Source organism: Peromyscus eremicus, chromosome 1 (genome assembly GCF_949786415.1).
Source record: "Peromyscus eremicus chromosome 1, PerEre_H2_v1, whole genome shotgun sequence".
Lineage (NCBI taxonomy): Eukaryota > Metazoa > Chordata > Mammalia > Rodentia > Cricetidae > Peromyscus > Peromyscus eremicus.
Genome location: NC_081416.1, coordinates 44,101,237 through 44,126,120, shown reverse-complemented (window position 1 = coordinate 44,126,120; position 24,884 = coordinate 44,101,237). Strand labels below are relative to the sequence as shown.

Sequence of the window (24,884 nt, the reverse complement as noted above, 5' to 3'; positions counted from 1 at the left end):
TGTCATAGAAATGAGAAAAGTAACTAATAAGAGGAATTTAAAATGAGTTTGCCAATTAATTTAATTACATAAATACTAATGCCTCTTTAAAACTATAAATGACATAGCAATGAATATTTGAAAATTTTACACAGATAAGGTTACTGTAGATTTGTGCTCCTTCCCTTTCAAATGTATAGAAAAAATTCATAAATATATTAATCAAAATTTGATACTTATGCCTCAGGCAATGGTGTGATAATTACAGAACTTAAAGCCACACATGTATTTATGAAAGACAGACTTTTGTCTAACAAATGGATGGCATTAAATTGAGTATGTTTGACAAGTCACTCAGTTTTTATAAATATACAAAGTTCCACATAGGTATAGATAAATCCAGAGGCAAGATTTTAAAAACAGGTCCAGTTAGAGTAAATTCTCATTAAGTCAAACCAAATTTAAATAACCTCTTTCCTCTGTGTTTGCCTATCCATAGATCATGTGACAGCTTTACAACATTCAACAAGTAATGGAGAAGCAAGCTGTCGTTTATTAAATGCAAACTGTTATCAATCCCACTACAGCTGGATGTCTATCAAAGAAAAAAATCTATCCCTCTCTGGTGGAATCAGTTAATTTTATTATGATTCCCATCGTTGCTTTTATTAGATACATGCATTATGCCTCTTCTCTCTCCTCTTGGTGAACACATGCTTTTAACTGAAGGGCTTTAAAAACTGCATGTGTGACTTTTGCATTTTCAACAGACAACGAGTGGTTGGTGATGAACCTTGTGCTTTCACCAAACACTCTACATATCTACCCGTCTGGAAAATGGGTTGATTTCTGAGAAGAAACAGTCACTAAAATCTGGACCCCTGGACACAGTAGTGTGAAGATGGAATTAGGGGTACAGTTCCAACAGGAAGCTGACAAACAAAGATTTTGAGTTCCCAGACTCTCATTCCTTGTCCTCAACATTGGCTCTGTTTGGAATTCACTGAAGGCTCTAATGACCTTTCCAAACAAAAACCCTCAAAGAAAGTTGGCCTGGACTTGAAAATTTACTTATAAAGTGACAGATAAGCTCATGACTTAAAAAATAATATTTACTTATTTTTATTATTAGTGTGTGTGTGTTTGTGTGTATGCGTGTGTGTATGTGTACTCACAGAAGCCAGAGGAAGGCACTGGATTAACTAGAGCTGCAGTTACAGTTAGTTGTGAGCCTCAGCTTCCTGACAGGGATGCTGAGATTTGAACTCTGGTCCCGTGGAAGTGCTTTTAATGCTGAGCCATCTCCTCAGCTCTAAAGAATTCTGTAAAATGTGGTCCTCAACTATTCACAGTGCATTACATGAGTTCTCCAAGGGTGGGGTGCAGAGGCAAATGCCAAACCAATGCTAAGCATATAGTGGGTATTTAAGTAAGCTTTTTTTGAGTAAAACGACAAGGCAACCATAATATAAGCCTTCCTGAATACAGAAAAGATTCCATTTCAATTTCCTGCTCTTTTTCTAGAGAACATAATTGAGTACACTTGTCAGGAAATGCTGTCAATGTGTCAGACATCTGCTGATAAGTACCAACCATACCAATCACACAACTCTTATTAAACTTTAATAAACCAAAGTGGACAAGATGGCTTGAAGGCAGGTAGGTTTTGTTACTGTGTGCTGTGTTTTCTGTCCTTTGAGAGTTGGCTCACACTTTATTTAGACAGTCCCTCATCATTACAGAGAGACTGTCCCTAAGACAAGAGCTAAGTGCTATTCATCCTTCCATGCCACCTAGCAAAGCGCTGAGCACAGTGGAACGCACAGATAAACAGCGTCCATCAGAGAAAACTCTGTGCAGTCAACCTCTCATTCTGCCACCCAGCTCAGTGTCACCGATATATGAAAATTGTCTGTGGTGTCACTTACTTTATGAAATCATTTTCCTATTCAGGATCAGCTAAAAAGATGAAGCCACAAATGTCTCCTTCGATACTATTTGCCAAGGATCTGACTCAAAGCCATGCAAGGGCAAATGGTGACAGGGTGATTTTTATACTGGTCTTTTAAAAGATGACATGTAAAGTCTTATTCTGAAAGCCCTGTAAAAAATGGGAGAGACCCCGTGTGCCCTGCTAAAAGCCCAAGATACCAGTCATGGGAAGCTGTGATTAAGTTTAAAGGGAAAAGAAGATAATATATACATATAGAACTACGTCTTAAATTGTAGTATCAATGCAGAATTGAAAGCCAAAGCCAAAGCTTTGGATGGGAGGTTTCAGAAGCATTTTGGTTTGAGAAGTCTGTGTAAAAAATGTTCTAATGGTGAGGATGAGCAAGCAGTCACAGACTTTGAGCAAACAGTACTAGGGAATTGCTTAATAGATGAATAGGCTGAAGCCATGGGTTTTAGGAAGGAAAACAAGGGAATCAAAGACTATCATCATATAAGAAGATACTTTAGTGGTAGGAGTTGAATTAAGCAAGTCATTTCTAGTCCTAAGGTTATGACTGCAAAGATCTAACAAATGTAGCTTAATTTTAAGAGAATAGTTCTATAGAAACTGGAATGAAATTATATTTCAAAGCATTTTTTTAATTGTGATGAGATTTTTGTTGTGTGTGGTGGTACATGCTTATAAGGCCAGCACTTGTGAAGCTGAATGAGGATGACTTAGCTTGAGGTTAGCTTGGGGTACATAGTCTAACCTGGGATACATAGTAAGACTCCATAGGAAGTTGGGAGGGAAGGAATAAAGGAGGGAGGGAGAACAAAGTGGCAGAGAGAAAAGAAAAGCTTATATATAGTTAAACTGAAAACCTTGATGAGATAAAGTTAAGTACATATCTTTACTTTGAGACAACTCAAACCCTTTAATGTATTTTCAAGTCACCAAAGAAACCATAAAAAATGGTAATTCTCATGTACTTGGCAGAAAAAAACCAAAACAAAAACTTATTGATTCCTATCTTATTGTGTTTTGATTTTATGAAGCAAATATGCTCTTAGTATTTTCTTCTGCTAATACCAACCATACATTAATAGTTATCTGAAGATTTCCATGGGATCATTCAGCAATTGCAAATTGATTAAACCCAGGCATGTGGGACCATGCAGACTCTCATGGTATTTTACATGATCAGTCAGCAGTTCATCTTTAGTGCCTTGCTCATTTCAAGTGTGAATCTGATTGAGACTTGTAACATTCAAAATCTTTGTATTGGGTCAGGAACTATGCAGTGCATTTTACAGGCATTAAAATATGAGCTTCTAAGGGAACTGCTAGCATTTAGCTCCACTGACTGGATGAACAAACAGATGATCCTACAGGTTAGCTTCAACCTGAATGAGGAAAGAAAGTGTTATAACCTACATTTTCAAATTGGAGAGCCTGCATTCAGACACTGGGTACTTTAACCACCATGGTTTATCAGCATGTTTAACAGTTCAGGTTCATTATATATGGTCAGAGCAATGCAAATGTGGTTTTTGAATAGACACAGCAAAATGACATGGAATTCACTCATATGTCCCTCAACCATTCATTTTTTCTTCACTAAATCCCCACTGAGTGTCAGTCCTGTTCTGAGCATTTGGTGTACAATAGAGGACGTAGTCAGACTCTGGACCTTTACAGAGGAGATGATCATAAGAAGAACAAGTACAACACCATAGAGCTTTAAAGGGGTCTTGGGGTTGGGGTAGACAGGAAGAGCAGGCGGGTGCCCTGTTACAACAAGTTAAATGAGAGCTTGGAGGTCTCTGTGTGTGGAGGTCAATGAGACAAAGAAGCCTCAATGTGTTGCTGGGGTAGAGGTCTGATGCAATGGCTCCAAGAGATTGGAGAGCAGGACCTGGCAGATGGCAATACGAGAAAGGCCACAAAGAATTCCAACCTGGAAAGGCCACAAAGAATTCCAATCTGAACGGGAAAGAGAAATGTAGGCAGGAAAATGAAGGGGATACATGGTAAGAAGAGAGAGATTCATCATCTATTCTTTTTTTTAATTTTATTTTTATGTGTGCGCATTTCAGACAGCATGTATGTCTATGGACCACTTACATGGCCTGTTATCCATGGAGGCCAAAAGAAGACACTGGACCCCCTGGAACTGGAGTTACAGATGGTTGTGAGCTGCCATGTGGGTGCTGGGAATTGAACCCGGGTCCTCTAGAAGAGCAGTCTATGCTCTTAACCACTAAGTCATCTCTCCAGCCTCACTTATTCTTTCTAAGTTAGGAGAACTAACTGTATGAATGTGTATTTGATAACAGAGTTGAAACAGCAAAGCATGATTCAGGAAGAGTCATATGTGTCAAAGAAGACAGAAGGGAACACTGAGCTGAACTTATTAGGGTGCTTTGAGGACTCTGTTCTGATTTTGATAGCTATGATAGATTAATTTTCTCTACTTGTAAGATTTGGGGAATAGTGTCCATCTCACAAGATTACTGTATAGATTAAAAACTAAGGGCCTATTTTGGGCTTGGATGAATGACAGCAGTGAACATATCGGCCAAAATATTAAATGTTCACACCATCATTGTCATCGTCTTTATCTCCATCTTCCTCCCCATCAACTTCATCATCATCACATTTCCATTCATTGAGTACAGCCCAAATTATACGATTCTAAAAATTACACTTAATTTTATAGCTCCTTGACATCAAATAAAATGCAATCCTGAGAGAGAGAGAGAGAGAGAGAGAGAGAGAGAGAGAGAGAGAGAGAGAGAGAGAGAGAGAGATATTGTCAACTATGATATGGTGTGTTTAATACAGTTTCTCTGGTACAGTTTTAGCACATTAATTCTAAAGAGGCTATAAAATGAATCAATTCTGATTTTGTTAACGTCTTTAAAAGCACTATTATATCCTACTGAGTCAAATGTTTATCTTATAGTAAACAAGTGGGGAGCATTTTGAAATTCAATATTTGGTATGTTTCTGATTAGTTAGCAGAAAGAATGGACATGATCAATACTTGGAAGCCCTGAGAGAAATGTATTTATTTCCCCTGTGAATAGATTTCATGATACTTGTCCTTCTCTCCCCTGCTATCTGATCTGGACAGTGCTCTGTGTTCTGGACAGTGCTGCCACCGTCTTAATGCTGTCCTGGACCATTGCAGTCTCCCATTCTTGTCCCTCATCAGTCACCTGACAGATGGTATAGTATGTCTGCAAGACCTCTGCCCCATTTGAACCTCCAGTGTCTTTCTGTAACAGGATGGAGTGCAAACCCTCTCTTTGACTTAGCAAAGTACTCTGACCTGGTCTTAGCCAACCCCATCCTTCTACTGCTTTCTGATCATACTCTTCCTCCTGCCTGAGGTACTGTTCTGTCCTAGAAATAAACTACAACCCTTTGCTCTTCAGGGTTTTTGGTGCTTTCTGCTCTTGCATAGAACATTCCTCTTCCAGGTCTTCTCATGATAGACTTATCTTTTATATCTGCAGATACTGCCTCCTCAGAGAGAACTGTCTACCTTTCCCATCTAAATAGCACCGCCTTTCCCAGCTACCAGTTGTATTTTATCTACTACATGCATCTCAGTTGAAATATTCTTGTGGATTCTCTGCTTGTATTTTGCCTTGTTGATAGGGTGTAAGGACTATTAGGAATTACATATAAAACTTAGTTTTCTTTTTTTTTTTTTTTGGTTTTTCGAGACAGGGTTTCTTTGTGTAGCTTTGGCCTTTCCTGGAACTCACTTGGTAGCCCAGGCTGGCCTCGAACTCACAGAGATCCGCCTGGCTCTGCCTCCCGAGTGCTGGAATTAAAGGCGTGCGCCACCACCGCCCGGCAGTTTTCTTCACTTTTTATCTATGGTACTTAAGGAGTAGTGACTCACTAAACTTCAAGGGGGTGAGGATAAATCATTCTAATCCCTGCATGAAGTGGAAGGTGTGACTAGGCCACCAACGAGCCAGCATGACTTAAGGTCACTGTACAAGCTTTTAGATGGTTAGCTGAAGGCATTTCTTTGCCTGCCTTTGTTCCTTAGGTTCTCAAATCGCTAAATGGCTCATTTAGTTCTTCTATTGGGCATCAAAGAAGATAAAGTTAGGTTTCATTTGATGCTTCATCATAAGAAGTAGTCAAAATTTTCACTATTTTGATAAAGACTACCCAATATCAACTTGAAATATTGAATGGAATATTCATAGCTAGAGAAACATCTTAGGGGAAAACAAACAATTTGAGATTAGATATACGAGCAACTGAAACACACACACACACACACACACACACACACACACACACACACTCCCAGTGTACTCACTGATAGAGAATCACAGTAAAATTGCAGATACCTCTTTTTTGAGCTAGTGGGATTGATAGTATGAATAGACAGAGAAGGAACAACACAAATGACCTCAATGAAACTCAGAGAATCTGGGCTGACCTGTGCCATGTTGTTTCTAATCCTTCCCAAATAGTAACCCGATGGAATCATTGAAAATTCTGCATTGTGGACATGATCTAGGAGAGAAGGATGAGGGGCTAGGGACAAATATAAACAGTACTTTTGAAGAAGACACCTTTTCTCTAAATACTTCTTATTCAGACAGTGCATTAATGACCTTATTGTGGATTATTATCTCACTGAATCCTCATAAAAATCTCTGTGAATGAGTACATTATCATGCCACATTAGAAGAAGAAATGGAAGCAAGGCATTTGATTTAGTTAAAGTCAGAAGTAAATGAGAAATCCTAGACTTGACTTTAGCTTAACTTGAAAGCTTCACTATACTGAATACATGAAAACACTATCCAATCAATTTTGTCTTATTTCAATGGTTTATTGCTGCCATTTCAGATTTAGATGGGCGACAAACCAGAAGATAAATCTCCCCTTTTAAAAGTTACTGCTTTCGCTACTACTTCAACTCTAAAAGTTAATGGTTCATCTTAAAACTGAAGTCCCTTTTTGTTCAGATTAATCCCCAGAAGATCTTCAAAGGAATGCTGAATAAATCATGTTATCCTTATTCTTTCCAGTTTTGGGTGATGGATACTGAACCTAAGGCTTTATGCATGCTAAGCACATGCTTGATTTCTGAGCTATATCCCAGTCCCTAAATTAGGGTACTGCAAGTTTCCTAAAATTTTGAAACAAATAAAACCAATGAGCTCTATTTCTATGGGCTGCCCTGGAATGATGCCCATAGGATCTACCCAGAGATTCAATGTGATTCCCAGTTGGCAGGTTAATGTGGTTAAGGGTATGAAAAGATGTTGTAGCTGTACTTAACAACAACTGACTACTTGGGTGGGGAAATCTATTATTAACTTCTTCCTTATATACTTTTTGCATATGACTTACCAAAATAAAAAGGGTTTTTTTTTTTTGCATTTAAAATGAGCTTAATTTTTCTACATCATTTATTTCTAAATAGTACTGTGTTCGAACTGTTTCTCACATGATCTGTTTTGGAACCTAATTTTAAAAAGGAAACACTTTTACAATCAAAGTGATATTTTATCTGCTTTATGAATTAAGATTATAGTTTCTGCTGAGCTACAGACTCTCCAGTAAAAATAAATTTACAAACGTTTTCTTGGCACCTTATTACCCATATGCCCACTAGTCAGTTAGCAAACCTACCTATTAAGTTTGGACATTCTTTATATGTATGAGTATAACCATGAGGCTATGAAGCTTGGACATTCTTTATATGTATGTGTACAACTGCAAAGTTATGTGCGTTACTAATAAAGGATTTTCATATTATTGAGAAATTTCAGTTTTCCCTTTTTTATGAGTACAATGCACTTCTAATTGGAAGATGTGAACTAAACTCAAAAGGCTATTCAACTGGTGGCATACCGTGCAATAATAGTAATTTGTAGTTAACAGGTTTGGCAATGAATCAGCAAATGACATAGGGTATACTCATTTGATATTAAGGCACTTTGAAAAGAAAATTCTAGGCAACATGTTACTACCTATCTGTTATTATATATCTGTTAAAAGTATACAAAAGTAACTGAATATAGATAGAACTAGAAAAGAAAATGTCTTCACAATCCCAACTTTTTTTTTTTGCTAGAAAGTGCTTACAAAACAAGTGTGTTTTCCTCCTCAAATCCATTTCAGAATAGTCATGGGATGGCTTAGTTCAGGCTTTGGCTAAAAATCTAATCCAGGATCATAAAATTATGCAAGACTCACTATGATTTTTATTCCTGCTCAAACATTACGCTAATCAACTGAATGCACCCCACTGTTCCATATCCAGGCTGAATCCACGAAAACATTGTGGTTAGCATCATTTGTAGTAAACTAAATTTGATGCAGCAAACATTTACCAAGTGCTCAGTAGAATTCAATACATCCCCTTAGTTTTGTAAAAGTCCATAAATATGTATAAAGGTCATGTTCTGCACTCCTGGGACTTACACTTTCATGAGGAAGATACGCCTAGAATGAACTCTGATATAAAATATAAGTATGGTTGGACTTTACCTGGCATCAGTAAGACTATCAAACACAGTGAGCCCACAGGAGGAGACTAAAATAGTTAATTCCAGTGTGCGCTTAGAGAGGCTTCTGGGAAGATGTGGCTTTTCAGAAGATGATTGAAGGACTTGGGGGAAGTGCAAGGGAAACAGAATGTGTTGATGGACAATGAACAAGAGTGGAGGATGTTTGCAAGGCAATGGAGTGGGAAGATAAGACAGGCAAGGGAGATTAGGGTCAGATCAATGACATCATGCAGAGAACATATATACTTCATGTAACTCCAAGTTCTAGTCATTAGTAGGAGAATGAAAGACCCCACTTCTGGTGGAGCATTCCTCTCTCTACGAGGATAAATTCTAGCATCTTCACTTTTATTTAATTTACGACAATTTAAGATCTGTAATTTGAAACAAACCTTCTACTACAATAGATTGTGGAGCTCAGTTTTCTGTGGACAGCGTTCAGTCACTCTTTCAGTGACGTCAAAGAAAATGCTAAGTTAACTGATTAGGGAGATCTGGTGCCCATAGAAAAATAATATCATCTTTGGATAGAAGTGAGACTCAGTGACACCAAGGGGAGATGCCAGAGGTCCTTGCTGCGTGTTCTATCAACACCAAATGGAGATGGTGACTATCTACTCAATTGCTCAGCCTCAGGAATTTGCTTCTCAAAGTGTCACATTTATGTATTAATTAATGCGTTTCTTCTGTGCAGCTCAAAACATCCAAGTACACTGTTCATGTTATAGCAAAGACTAACTCTGAGTTCCTTTGTAGACCAGAAGCAACTCATGATGCCAGGGCTCAAGACTTCTTTCCAGTGTCCACTTGGCCCCTGGGCTTCAGTAATCCTCTAGCCTGGATGGTGGCATGCACACACACTCTGCATATGGAAGTCCTCATCCCACATGCTTTGGAAACCTACCATTCTCACACCGTTCTCAAAGGCTTGCCGGGTGAGAGGAGCTGGCCCATCGACGGTCTTGCCATCATCATCAGGGCCCCAGCTGGCACTGTAGATGTGCACATGCTGTGGGTTGTAGCTGACAGACTTCGCTTCTACCATGTCTGTGACATCGCCATCCAGCATTCGCACACCTTCGAAGCAGAAAGGAGCAAGCTTGTTACTTATCTCCATTAGATGACACCTAAACAATCCACGTAGACAATGTTGAGTAATAAAGAATACATTTAAAAAATCTCTTAAAATATTTATTTATTTATTCAATTGTAATGTATATGTGTATGTCTGCCTGGGTTTTATGTGTGACATGTGTGTGTAAGAAACCCTCAGAGTACAGAAGAGGGCACTGAGACCCCAAGAACTAGAGTTACAAGCAGTTGTGAGCCACCATGTGGATGTTGAGAACAGTGTAAGAACAGTAGACACTCTTGACCATCTCCCTAGCCCCAAGAATACATTTTAACCAATATTTCAGTGAGCATTTTCCTGGCAAAAAGGTCCCATACAGTTTGTAGAAGCTATCCTGTCTTGGGGAGACAGGAAGTTTCATTGTGTATAAAAGAGCAAAATTTTATTCAAAATTTTTTTTTAAATATTCTATTCTTTTTCCAAGGTTCTAAATCTTGCTATCTCTTCTGCCTTTGTTAAGTGAGTATTTGACAAAGATACTCAAGCAATCTACCATCCTAAATTCCTCTCCATTGAATAACTTGGGCTCATAGATGTAGAAATCTTCTAATCTTAGCACTTTGGTAAAAGTTGCAAAGTTGCCAAGCTGGCTTGGTCTCATTTCCCACATAGCCTATCATAGTGGACTGACATAAACTTACTACACTTCTTTGTTGCCAAGTTATTTACAAGTCAAATAACGGATGATAATATGTTTAACACTACAAATAACTCTCAAGATGTTTTAGCGACACTGAGTTGTTAGTCTTCATTTAAGCTCATTCCTATGAGTCAGAAACCCAGCATTAATACCATTTTTCAAAAATAGTCACTAATATAGTGAGAAATAAATTACATGTCAAATGCCAATTTTTCCTTTTTACTCTGTATTTTGGGAACTTACAACAATAATATAAATTTTAATCATTTAGTAAAAGAAAAACTTGTTTACACTAAATATCATCACTAAGATTTGCATTGTTTTATATTTAAAAAGTTTTATTATTTATTTTAGGTATGTGAGTGTTTTGCCTGCATGTATACCTTGTGCATCACATGCATGCCTGGTACCAGAGGAGGCCAGAAGAGGGTGTCAGATCCCCTGGAAGTAGAGTTTACATAACATTATTGAGCCACCATGTGGGTGTTAGGAATCAAACTTGGGTCTTGTCTATAGTTTTACTTTTTATATTTTTAATTAATACACACAATTGTACACAATTCTGGATTATTATAGAATATTTTCACTTTGGGATCTTTTTGATATTTTGTGTTATGGTGTTATTTAGGGAAGCAAGTAACTTAGGACAATGTTCTGCATGTCCTGGGTCCTGAACAGCCATTGCTATTTTTCAATTACTATGCATATTTTAGGCTAGTACACACACTTTTAGAGCAAAGGCAGACATACTACTTCATCTTGTTACATTGTATTTAGAAGCAATTTCCTGCACAGCAGGCTGTAAATTAAATACTAGAACTGCTCCCAGTTAAGCAACTAGAGGGTCAGGTGAGAACAGGAAAGCATCAGTATAACACCTGAACTTGGGTTTCCTGTCATGCAAGTTATGTGTCTGCTAAATCATTCTTAGAAGGTCATGAGCTTTTTGACTGAAAATACATAGAGAATTTCATTTCATAATTTAGTGCAGTTTAAAGATTAGAAGTTGCTTCATCTTTTCTTATTCTGTTACAAACTTTTTTTTTTTTTTTTTTTTTTTTTTTTTTGGTTTTTCGAGACAAGGTTTCTTTATGCAGTTTTGGTACCTGTCCTGTATTTCGCTCTGTAGACCAGGCTGGCCTCAAACTCACAGAGATCCACCTGGCTCTGCCTCTCGCGTGCTGGGATTAAAGGTGTGCGCCACCATTGCCTGGGTCCACTACGAACTTTATGCCTTGAGTCTGAGGAGTCAAATTCTACTTCAGAATATTCTTACTTAGGACATTTTTGAGTCATTGCTGTACATTCATCTTTTTAAGGAATTTCGGTTAAGCTTGGTCAGCAGCTATGAAGGAGTTCAGAGTTTATTCACTTCTTCCCTCAGGGTCAGCCAGAGTGCTGGGAATGCAATGGCAGCCATAGAGGACATAAGCTCTTATGTGAGAGGTGACTGTTGGCGGTACCCAGGTAGCCTTGGATCTGATCCTTCTGGGGGAACAGGGGGCTCCTTCACTCTTATCACACCTCAGGAAGAGCCTCTGTCCTTCTCAGAACAGATGTTCCTGAGTGCAGCTATTTATTGGGCAACAAACCGTCAACCTCAGAAATTAAGGGTGAAAGACGGAAAATAAAGCATTCAGACATTTTCCAACGTTGCTGGCAGTCAAGGGGATCTCGGAAACCTGCTTTAAGGACAGTTTTGCCATTGTTCCTCCATCTGTGGCTTTGTTTCTGCTGACATCAGTTACCCATGGTCAACTGGGGTTCAACAATAGGACATGGGAAATTCTACAAGTAAACAATTCATGTTTCAAGTAACCTTTCTTACAATATTTTGTTATAATTGTTCCATTTTATTGGTTGTTGTTAGTGTCTTGCTATGCTCAATCTGGCAGGTAAATGACCACAAGCATTCATAAGACAAAGCAAAGCTATATACAGAGGAACAGTCTGCTTGAGGAAGCCACTGGAAGTCTTGGATGAGTGATGACTATTACACTCTAAATTTTCATACTCTTATCATGGTTAGGAATGGCACTTTTTAATTTTAGATGAAAGATTTGGTAGCAAATAGGGCATTGAAACAAGGTACTCACTTGGCTGCAGAAGTTTGAAGTCATCTGACACCCTTTAGCCTACCTGGGGGAACATCTTCAGGCCTAATGATGAAGTCACTGGGGTTGGATACTGTCTTCCCATTTGTGTGTGGCTGTGGCAATCATTTGTTGCTTACAACAATGATCGCAAGTGGGAAAGTTGAAGTCCACGTTTTCAGCACTTTGTTTCATACCGTGTTGGCTAGATCTTTATCATAAACATACCTGTGCCTGAGTTTGAGTATGTGTGAGCGTATATACATGTGAACACACAAATACACAGATATGATGCATACCTGTCTGTCTGCCTCTCTATCTATCTACCTATCTACCCACAAACACATACATATGTATATTCTGGACTCATGGGAACAGTATCACTACATTATGGGATTCTATGAAGAGATTTTACCATTTAGTATTTTTAGTTACAATTAAAAGGCACCTTTTAAAAGCTTAAGCACCATATCCAAAAACACGTTTTGGCTGTCTTAAAATGCTTCTTCCAAAAAGATATTGTGGTTTCACTTTTTTTTTTTTTTTTTTTTTTTTTTTTTTTTTTGCCGGTTATTCATGCCCCATGCCCCATGCACCAATTCCGAGTTAGTATCAATGGAACATTTTCGTGGTCACTACTAGGTAACAATTTTTTTTGCCCATCTACTTGGAAAAACTGTATCTGTGACATATTGGGGGTCTGTGGCAAGTGTCCATCATTGTACTGAACATCATCCTCCACGTGGTTACTGTGTAGTCAACAGCAGTTGTGCCCTGTCATGCATAGATACGCCCAGCGCTAGCTTGAAAAGGGTTCGGAAAAGCAGTTAGCCAAGAGCTTCCTGGCTGCTGTGTATATCCTTGGAAGTGTCCCATACCTCCAATCTTGGCGTTGAAAGCGATTCCAACGGTGCAGTGGGAGTTGTTTGCCGCGGCTGCCACTTCTCCAGCACAACGGGTCCCATGCCTGCAGCAGAAGAGACACAGTTTCTAAAGTAAGATACTCTGTTCTCACCAGTGCCGTGCGTCACTGCCAAAGTGGTGAAGAAAAGTATCCAGCTGTGGGTGTTTCAAGAACTTCCTACCCAAGTCGCACTCAGCTTGTCTGTGGCAAATTATTTAGCACTTCATCATGTGATTTTGAGTTGTATTCTGAAGATATTTATTTTTGATACCTTGCTGTCCTAAGTAGAAAATCACCCTAAAGGCTGAAACTGAATCATATGACTTGTTGGGGATCGTTTTGCTTGTGCTCTCTAATAAGCAGCCACCAGACACATGTGGCTATTAGACGCCTAGCACATGGCTACAGAAATATCATCTCAAGTTTTAATTTTATTTAATACTGAGTAAATATAAAGACTAACTTGGTTCAGGTACAAGAAATGTCACAAATATGGTTATAGAAGTTTGCTCTTTTTAACTTCATTTTTTAGTTTTCTGAGAATTTCATGAGTACTATATTTACATTTTCCCCATTTCTACTCCCTTCTCTTCCCTCCAACTTCTCCTGTGTCCTCTCAACTTGTTCTCAAATACATGATCTTTTCTTCAATAATTATGATTGTCTGCTTTTTAAATTGTACACTTAAATACAGATCAAGTAATTCTAATGAAAATTTATTATCTAAAGTGTAATATAGTATGGAATTGCAAAGATAAATATCTTAATAATTGCTTTAAACAAGTTGCATGTAAATTATTGAGGCATGCCAAGACTTAGTTCATTTGTTCCTTTTCTTATAGTTCTTAAAAATGTAGTCATTAGAAAAGAAGGTATGGGTTAAAAATTTTTTTTGGAAAAGAATTTCTGGTTACTTTTTTCCCACAATGCTCCTTGATCAGAAATATCTTATGGCTGAAACAAAGGTATTGTTTGGAAGAAAACAGATGCAAAGATTGTCACACAGAGTGAATCAAGTTAGCCTCAAAAAGACAATTATGTCATGTTTTCATTTGTGGATCTTAGATGGTATATGGATGCATAAAACTAAGCATGTGTATCTGCCACGCGAATAGAAGGGACTTAAGGAAGGAAGGGAGGGCACACAGAGGGAATACACTCAAAATACATTATATACTTGAATAAATATGTCCTTATAAGGCCCAGAAATGTGCACAATGTTATGACAATAAAAAATCTTCTGGCTGAAAGACCTTCCATCACCTTGTCCAGGAGCAGCAGAGGAGGTTCAAGTATAAAGAACAGACTGTTCAGAAGTCATGGCTTAGGGTGTATCATAGCTTAGAATGTAGTATTGAGACAATTGCTCCATCACCACTGAGCCCAGAGGAAGAACACTAAAACAGGACTAATGTCTGCCATGGCTCAGGAAGAGAGCTGACAACTCTATGGTGTGAGTGTCCTGTCTGGTGCCCATTTCTGCCTTCATTTTAGAGCTGAAAACACCTAGAGGCATTTCAGATGTAAGGACATCTGTGGAAAGAGTAGACAGCTCCCAAGTTACCAGCTCTCAGTCTTTGAAATTCCATTCCACTGTTCTTTATTTTATATTACATCTGCTATGGCCTACTTATCATGAGACATAATTAATGTCTCTCCAACTGTAAACAACTTACAGGCACAGAGGTATGTTTATTATAAGAGATATTCCATACTGCTCTTTTCACTTAGTAATGTCATACCTATATTTATCTACAAATATTAATCTGGCTATATTAGTAGCTACTAATACACTGGATTATTCTTCATGTGGTAGTATAAATAATGTGTGATTATGTACTTATTTGGCTATATGTACACCCACATATGCTTACAAATTCTTTTAATATATGTTTTATTCCCAGATTGTCACCCAGATTTTTACTAATATGAACAAGGATGTGACCAGAAAATTTTGAGCATATGTATCATTTACCAACTGAAGATAAGTTACAAGAAGTAGAACTACTGACCAAAGAGGGCAGTGGACAGAAACTGATAACAACTTGAAAAAAAAAAAGGTAACTAAAGTACATGAAAAGATGTCTTTAACAATACTGGTATAGGGTTGTGGAGATGGTGCAGTTGGTAAAGTGAAACATGAAGACCTGAACTCATCCCCAGGGACTATGTAAAAAAAGTCAATGACAGCAGCATGTGCCTGTGATGCAGACCGCTGGAGTTTGCTAGCCAGCCATTCTAGATGAATCCATACATTCTACATCCAATGAGATGTCTCAAAAAATAAGGTGGAAAAATGTTGAAGAAGATACTCAATGTCTACCTCTGGCACACACACATAGACACACACACCTAAATGCCAGTATGTCTCTCACACACACAGACACACACACATACACACCCACACACACAGACACACACAGACACACCTAAATGCCAGTATGTCTCTCTCTCTCTCTCTCTCCCCCCCTCTCTCTCTCTCTCACACACACACACACACACACCTAAATGCCAGTATGTCTCTCTCTCTCTCCTCTCTCTCCTTCTCTCTCTCTCTCTCTCTCTCTCTCTCTCTCTCTCTCTCTCTCTCTCTCTCACACACACACACACACACCTAAATGCCAGTATGTCTCTCTCTCTCTCCTCTCTCTCCTTCTCTCTCTCTCTCTCTCTCTCTCTCTCTCTCTCTCTCTCTCTCTCTCACACACACACACACACACACACACACCTAAATGCCAGTATGTCTGTCTCTGTCTCTGTCTCTGTCTCTGTCTCTGTCTCTCTCTCTCTCTCTCTCACACACACACACACACACACCCTACATGCCAGTATGTCTACAGTGTATGCATACAATGCATGTGCCAGAGAGAAAGTGAGAGAAAAAAGGGAGAGATCATAAGCAAAGTTGAATATCATTATGAAAAATGCAGAAAATATCTGTACAAAGCCTTGTGTATGAATTTTCAGCCTCTTATCTTTGCTCATTTGACACAAAAAAGTATCTAATTTTTCGTTCTTTGCCTGACTGAACATCATTGGAACTACCTACTGATTACTTCTACTTGTTTTATGAACAGCTCTTCTGAAGCCCTGGTTCAAAATTCTCACTGCCTTTCCTGCCATAGCTGATGTAATTCTAAACAGCCTTATTAAATAAGAAACACAGAGCCAAATGCAGAGTTCAAAGCCCAGAGATCGAGCAGGAGTCAAGAGCTAAGACTACCTTATCTTACCACTCGCTGATGTCCTTCCCCTGAGAGAGAGAGAGAGAGAGAGAGAGAGAGAGAGAGAGAGAGAGAGAGAGAGAGAGAGAGAGAGAGAACTTCTTCCTGTGTCCTGTCTTTTTATTGCCTTTCTGTTCTGCCTTCTCATTGGTTCTAAACCCAACCACATGACTTCCTTGTCACTGCCTGTCTATACAGACCTCCAGGTCTCTATGGTTCATACTTAGATTAAAGGTACGGGTCACTGCTTGGCTGTGTCCTTGAATACACAGAGACTCTGCCTGCCATGTGATTGGATTAAAGGTGTGTGCCACCACAGCTGGACTTCTGCTAAATGGCTTGCTCTTAGCTCTGATCCCCAGGCAACTTTATTTATTAACATACAAATAAAATCACATTTCAGCACAAATAAAATATCACCATAATCTGTTGTAAAAGTTGTGTCCCAATTTGAGAAGTGTTATTTTCACTGAAGGGAATCTTAGGCTGTCACACCCATAGTTATCCTTCCCAGATAATATATTATTGTGCGCTTGGTGTGTGTGTGTGTGTGTGTGTGTGTGTGTGTGTGTGTGTGTGTGTCCATACATGTGCAGAAGTCAGAGAAAGCTGTGGGCTTGTTTTTGTCTGTCTACCTTTATGTAGGCTTCCAGGATCGAACTCAAGTGCATTTACTTACTGAGCCATCTCACAGGCCTGAGTGATATCACTGTAATTATTAGAAAAAACTTTTAAGTTCTAAAAGAATGATTATTTCTTTTGTGAGTCTCTAACACAACTGATAATTTTCCCTTGAGCCCAGCAATTGTTAAGCCTGAGTGTGTATTCTATGCTTGTTGAATATTATCTCAAGTTGTAAGTTATTCTTATTCAAATGTCTAATTCTTTTGGTAAATCCATTATTCAAATATTATATCATATCAATTATTAATTAATTCTGAGTGCTACTTGACCATGAATGCCTATAATTCTGCCTTTTTTCTTTGACTCATGGATTACATATAATTTGGATATTTTAAAGTATACATATATAGTTTTTAAAAACATATTGAACACTTGATTATGCTGCAATGTAAGGATATAATTTCTTAACAAACCAAATTTTGCAAGAGTTAGACAATAACTGAGTCCATGGTCAGTGTCAGCAAATGTTCTGACTGCAGCAGATGTACTCTATACATTCTCCAATTGTTCCTGTACGCCCATTATGTAAAGCCTGCTTAATATTCTGGATTTATAACCTTCATTGCAGTCCTGTTTTGTTAAATTTAGTACAGAATCATTAACCTTCTTAGTGAAACGAACATTTTAGGACTGTGTTAATACTCAGTAACTTCTACAGTGGAAAAAAAATCTGATTATATTTAAATCACTTACTACTTTACTTTCATTTTATACTTATATTGGATATATCTCTTAAAATGAACAGTTTTTCTGAAGCTAAGATACTTTTCACTAGCTTGGAATCATAGCACATGCCTTTAATCCCAGCACTAGGGAGGCAGAGTAGGGCAGATCTCCGTAAGTTCGAGGTCAGCCCAGTCTAATTAGTGAGACACTTTTCTTAAAAATATTTATTTATTTATTTTATATCCCAACAGCAGCCTCCCCTCACTTCTCTCCTCCCACTCCCGCTTCCCCCGCAATCTAGGCATGGGGATTTTCACCAGCAGACTCTGAGTAAGTTGGATATGCTGTACTGAGGAAAGGTAAAGGGCCACATGGCAGAATGTAGATTAAAAAAATGGGTTAATTAAGTTATAAGAGCTAGTTGGAAATATGCCTAAGCTAAAAGCCAAGATTTCATAATTAATAGTAAGTCTCCATGTCACTATTTGAGGACTGGTGTTCCTACAAAGAAAAGTCTGATGACAGTGGACATAGTTGAGCAACTGTCCTTATGGTGTGACTGAGCATCCTTTGGGTATATGCCCAAGAGTGGTACCACTGGGTCTTGAGGTAGATTGATTCTCAATTTTTTGAGAAACTCATATTGATTTCCAATCCACACACCTATGGACACTTGGTTTTTGACAAAGAAGTCAAAACTATACAATGGAGAAAACAAAAGCATCTTTAACAAATGGTGCTAGCATAATTGGATGTTGACATGTAGAAGAATGCAAACAGATCCATATCTATCATCCTGCACAAAACTCAAATCCAAGTGAATCAAAGACCAAAACATAAATCTGGTTAGACTGAACCTGACAGAAGAGAAACTGGGGAACAGCCTTTAATGCACTGGCACAGGAGATGACTTCCTGAATAGAACACCAGTAGCACAGACACTAATATCAACAATTAATAAATGGGACCTATCAATAAATGAATTAATAAATGAAACTGAAAAGCTTCTGTAAGGCAAATGACACTGTCAACAGGACAAAACAGTAGCCTACAGAATGAGAAAAGATCTTTACTAAACCCACATCTGACAGAGGCTGATCTCTAAAATATATAAGGAACTCAAAAAACCAGATGTGAAAAAACAAATAATCCAATTAAAAAATGGGGTACAGATCTAAACAAAGAATTTTCAACAGAATAATCTCAAATGGAAGAGAAACACTTAAAGAGACGTTCATCATCCGTAGCCATCAGGGAAATGCAAATCAAAACAACTCTGAGATTCCATCTTAAACCTATCAGAATGGCTAAGATCAAAACACTGATGACAGCTTATGTTGGAGAGGATGTGGAGCAAGGGGAACACTCTTCCACTGCTGGTGGGAGTACAAACTTGAGACACTTTTTAAAGCAAAACAAACAAAGATATCTTTCACTAGGGGGAAGCCCATTTAGAGTAACTGCTTATTGATGCATTCATGTCCAGTGTAGTTATTTTCACTGTGTTAGAACATTCTCTTACCATGTGGCAATCCTATGAATTCAATCATAGAAACTGAACAACAGGAAATGTAAACTCATTAATACCATTTTCTTCTCTTCACAAACAATACACACTTTAGAGTGTCTAACTTGGGTTGCTCATGTCTCATCCCCATATCTGAGATACATACACATGATGAGAGTCACTCTTTGGATTCTTTTAAACCCTAGAAATTACATTACTGTTACTAATCTGAACAATATTTGTTTAGAGTTACAAGTACATTCTTCACTTTATTTTGTTTTGCAGTTTGTACTCTCTTCTGGCATCTTTGATGTCCAGCTCAGAGTTTTTTTGTTGGCTCCAGAAAAAGTGACTTGTTAATGAAAGCAATTAAGCCATCCAATAATTCTGTACTACCACCACCTCAAAGATGTCCACAGTCTCCCACTGGCTATTGTTTCAGGCAGGAAGTCATTGGTCTATACAATTTCTTTCTGAGCACTTTGCAGATTTTTCTTAGAAATATCTTAGAAAATATTCTGTGGAATTCTTACAATGGCAATACCTAATTCTGCAGAGTTCCTAGCTATTATCTCTAAAAGCTGTCTTCTCATCATTCTTCCCACTTTTCCCTTTTAGGGTCAATGGTTTATCAGTTTATATATACGTTAATTACTTTAGTGACTAATCTCTGAGACCTCACAGTTCTCTCTTTATATATTGCATCCTGTATAATTCTGTCAGTTTTCTACTCCACCTATCTTATCTTCAGCCATGTCAAATCTACTATTTAATCCATTCAAGATGGATTCACTTCAATTTCTGTTTTACTTTTTAAAGTTCATTTTGTTCTTTAAAATATAATCTTTTTAGTTGATTCTGATAACCTCCTTTTCTTAACACCTTTTGATTTCCCTTTCTTTACACACAGAAATTAAATACAAGAATTATAAAATACAAAAATCCAATTAAATTATCGTACTTGCTGCTAAATGATTTTTATGGGGCCATTTTCCAAATGTAACTGATGACTGTTCCAGTGATAGACTCACATTGCTTGTACTTTTATTTTGTGCATTCTCTGAGGCTCATGGGGAAAGCTCATTTCACCAAAGAAATTTTAAATTTGTTTCTGCCGCTATGTGGTGGCCAACCAACACAAGCAGTATGAATTACAGGTCTGATTCTAAGTACTGTTAATACTTAGAATTCTTAAAAGCTATATTATATACTCATTTATTTTCTTGTGCTACCTGCTACCTAGCTGAGCAAGCCCAATGAACCATCTTGTTCACTGTATAGTTCTTTTCCTCGTTAAGGTGATGGTGTTTCAAGGTTCCATTTTATATAAGAGTTCTTTTTCTTGTCCCATTAAACTATGTACTGTCTTCTTCTGCCCTCTCTGGGTTTTCTGAAATAGATCTCCCATCTGGGCTAGGCCTGGTTGCTCAATCAAGTCAAGCATGTGCTCAGTCAGTCTTATGTATTTGTATCTTCCCAGAGAAATTCTCATGGTGTCCCACCAGCTTAGTCATCCACAAAAAGTTCTTTAATACTTTCCTGGGGAATCTGGAGGCACTGTACTAGGAGCTATAATAATGAATGTCTGTTTCCTTGTACCATTTATAAATGGAATAATTAGCTTGGTTTTGCATTCCTCAAATGTAACCAAAGGTTGGCACCAACTGAATACATCTTTAATGCACAGCACATGCTCTTGATTGACATTTCCTTACAATAAAAAGTTTCTTGCAAAAACTTCTTTTTATTGTTCTTCATAGTAAAATATAAAGCATTTTTATGAAATAGTGAAATTATATGAGGTGAACCCCCTTTCTCCTTTCTCATTTTAAAAATATCAGTTAGATAATATACCACAGCATAATGTCCCTGACTGTGCAAATGACTAGCTAAACTACATTTAAACAACCTATGAGCTTCGGATGACAATGATTGCTACCCCACAAAATGCCAGTGATCTTTTTACTTTTACATCATAGTTAGACTCAATATTTTGACATGGTTTTACAACAAATCATAGGGGAGTAATTATCATTATGACTGGTTTGAAGTTCAAGTGTGTGAGCAAGTCGCAGAACAGAACAGGGGTGGGCAGCATCGATAATGTCATGTCAGTTAAACACTAAAGTCAGAAACACAAGTCTGTTTTTCAGATGTAGTTTGGTTCAAAGACCAGAATATGTGTGTTAGAATATTTTTAGTATAGTGAGAGAAACTTTAGTCTAGAAAATATACGCAATATTACACTGTAGCATAAAGAACACCTAAATAAGAGCTTTACTCCAAAGCACATGTAGTGAGAACTCCTTAGAAATCAGGCCCTATTATAATCCTACCTGTGAAATTTGTGAAAAATAACCCAGTTGTACACGTTGCAATGGATCTGTATATCACTGACTTAAAAGAAAATGGACACTGAAAAATAAATTGAACATGGCCACACTACACTTTAAAGGTGTTTCTCAATGCATCATTCCTCTGGGATATTTTCAGGATCCTGGTGAGTATGAAATATTTCGTTACATAATTTTCCCTCAATAAAGAATTTAAATTCAAAATAGTCTTGGCATAAAATCCATGTTTATCTTTGGTCTACTTCTCTTTCTTACCAAGTTTTATCATCTACTACACCCCGTTCTTTACAAAACTCCAATGTAAGTGAAGGGCTCAAGCCATTTCTCCTGGGTTGTTTTACTGAAAAGTTGGAAACTCACATGAGGGTATCTGCTAATTAATGTCTATATACTGTGAACACATAAAACAAGGCAAGGTGGATGTACAACTTCCCTCACAGTTAAGGTGTGCTGTGTAAGCTGGGATTAGAAGTAGTCATCCCCTTCCTGCCCTCACGCCTTGTCTGTTCAGCACACTGCTGAGTGAATTTCATGCCCTCCATAGGAGTTAGTTGTGTTAGAAATCTGCTGTGGATATTGCTCTGTATAAATAAAATGCTGATTGGCCAGTAGCCAGGCAGGAAGTATAGGCGGGACAAGCAGAGAAGAGAATTCTGGGAACAGGAAGGCTGAGTCGGGAGACGCTGCCAGCTGCCGCCATGAGTACCAACATGTAAGATACTGGTAAGCCACAAGCCATGTGGCAAGGTATAGATTTATGGAAATGGGTTAACTTAAGATATAAGAACAGCTAGCTAGAAGCCTGAGCCATTATGCCAAACAGTTTAAGTAATATAAGAGTCGGTGTGTTTATTTTATAAGTGGGCTGCAGGCCTGCTGGGGCTTGGCAGGAGCTGGAGAGAAACTCTCCAGCTACAGAAATCCTAACTTACTTGAGCTTTCATAGATCTACAGGTAAGATGTGAGCAAGCTCAGCAATGAGCCAGAGATCAGGATGTATGTGGAGCTCTTTCTTGGAACCTGCCATCACATCTCACAGAAAATGTTACATGTGCAGGAATCCAGCAAAGGCAAGTGGCGAAATGACTACTGTCTTCCTTCCTCTCCTGCCATAAGTATCTCCAACTATCCATGGATTCTGCCAATCACCACCGATGCTCTTCCTGTTTGACATCTGGCATGCCCCTTTTTTATTGAGGATGTTCGTTTTGTATAAATCTCAGAGCAAATCATGTATTTAAAAAAAAAAAGCCTTCTTAGAGGGGGAAGAGACAGCAAGATATAGGGAAATGTTTTCCAACAAACAGTTCAAAAGTGGTGTCCTTGACTTTTCTTGTCATATGTGATAATGCTATATTTATATTGTACTCATTCTGAATGCCACATTAAACTTGCCAAGTAGGCAAAGCAGACAGGATTTCTCTTCCTTTACAAATGAGAATGATTATCTTGGCAGATGGTGAATGGAAGGCATGAAACGTAGGAGGACAAAGAGCAGCCCAGAGTGTCCTGGGCATGTGACTATGGCTTTTCAGGACCCCAGCCAACCCTGACCTCAGGGCCCACATTCCTCAGATTCTTAATGGAGACCCAGATTTTATCATTTGTTTGCCCACAATCCTACTCTCTGACTGCAGCTGATGCTCTGGAAGACAGAAGAAAAGTATATTTGACAGCATTATTCTTCAACAACCACATTATCTTAAAATACAGGCCTAGACCTATGGCATTTCCCCTTCCTCTCTCTATACACTATAGCTCACCATAGCTCACAAAAGCAATTCTTTTTTTTGTTGTTGTTGTTACCAAAAGAATATAAAAACTTATCCTAGCCCACATCTAAAGAATAAAGAAATTATTTTGTTTATCAGAAACCAGATTTTTTGCTGTGCTTCTTTTTTTTTTCCTCAAACATGTTTCACGGAATGATAAAATATAACAAAAACCCCACACAGGCACATATGTGCATGTGCATGCAGTACTGACCAGGACAGCTACCCTCCTCCTTATTTACTTTTTCTCCCCACTAATCACTGTAATCTATACGCTAATATACTAATCAGGGCAACGGAAAAGGCCCTTGGCTTGGCTGCCTGTTTACTATTCCAGATCTGCACCTGTTATGGTTTTTGGTTCCCTCCTTGGCTTTAGATTATTAGTTTTCCATGTGGTACTTAAGTTGGTTTCTGTGAAATAAATGGCTCATGCTTGTCTACATCTCCTTGTGAAGTCTTAATGTTGTTCCCTTCTGAGGCTACGAGGGGTCTAAAGCCCTGTTCTCCAATCTCTCCTAACCCCTCACCAGAGAGGGGTTCTTTAGTGTTTTTAAACACCAATCTACTGATTTTTATTCCACGTAACTAGAGCGTTAGAAACAACTTAATGTCATTTTCTACTGTAAACAGAGGACTGAGAAATTGTCTCATGTACCTTTTGACTATGAATAGACAGAAATTACTCATTCCTGCTGGTTCATTTTGGCTCTGTTCTCTGTGAGCTAAGAATCAAATGGTTTCTTTTAAAAGTTCACTAATATAGATTTGGAGGGTCCAACTCTCCCTTGGAAGGTCTAAGAGAATGCTCAGTTCCGTCCCCTGGTTATTTGTCTATGTTACAGAAATAATCATTGTCTCCAATGCTAAAAGCAGAAGGGGAAGACCTGTTCATCCCCATACCTTTTCCCCTTTCTGTTCTTCCTTTGTTGTTGTTGTTTTTGTCCTTTGAAACATTCTCACTCTGTAGCCCAGGAAGATGCTGAACTCATACTGTAACTTAAGCTAGACTTGAGCCACAATCTTCTTGCCTCAGCCTCCTAAATGTGAAATCACAAGTATACACTGCCACACTCAGCCCTAATACCTTCTTCCAGTAAACTACAAATTGCTTGGAATCCTTTGTTGGAAATTGCCAAAGCACCTCCCGGAAGATGTTTTATTGAACAATATGAGGCTCTCCCTTCCTCATTCATGTTCTCCTGTCTTCTTCTGTAATGTTTACTCTTGTTTTAAAAGCTGGGAACCTATGAGGTTGGGTAATCCAAGGATCACAATGTTGGCGAAGGAGCGTCTCAGCTAGTGATTAGCAGAACCTTTTATCTTTATCTATGAAAAGTTACTGTGGCTGAACTTTCTAGATATTTTGGCTAATATCTGATAAAAGGAAGAAAACAACACTATCTAAAAATAAAAACGAATGCTGGTGCTAG

General features: G+C 38.2%; 1 protein-coding gene across 3 annotated transcripts in view; it reads right to left on the bottom strand.

Moving 5' to 3' along the window:
• Pcsk5 (proprotein convertase subtilisin/kexin type 5) overlaps nt 1–24,884 on the bottom strand; it is a 434,973-nt gene that overhangs the window by 252,192 nt on the left and 157,897 nt on the right. For all 3 annotated transcript variants that reach the window (XM_059259884.1, XM_059259894.1, XM_059259903.1), the window contains exons 6-7: nt 13,219–13,307; nt 9,380–9,552 (exon numbers count right to left, since the gene is read on the bottom strand). In XM_059259884.1, the coding sequence (XP_059115867.1) occupies nt 9,380–9,552; nt 13,219–13,307 (262 nt within the window). The remainder of the gene's footprint in view (nt 1–9,379; nt 9,553–13,218; nt 13,308–24,884) is intronic.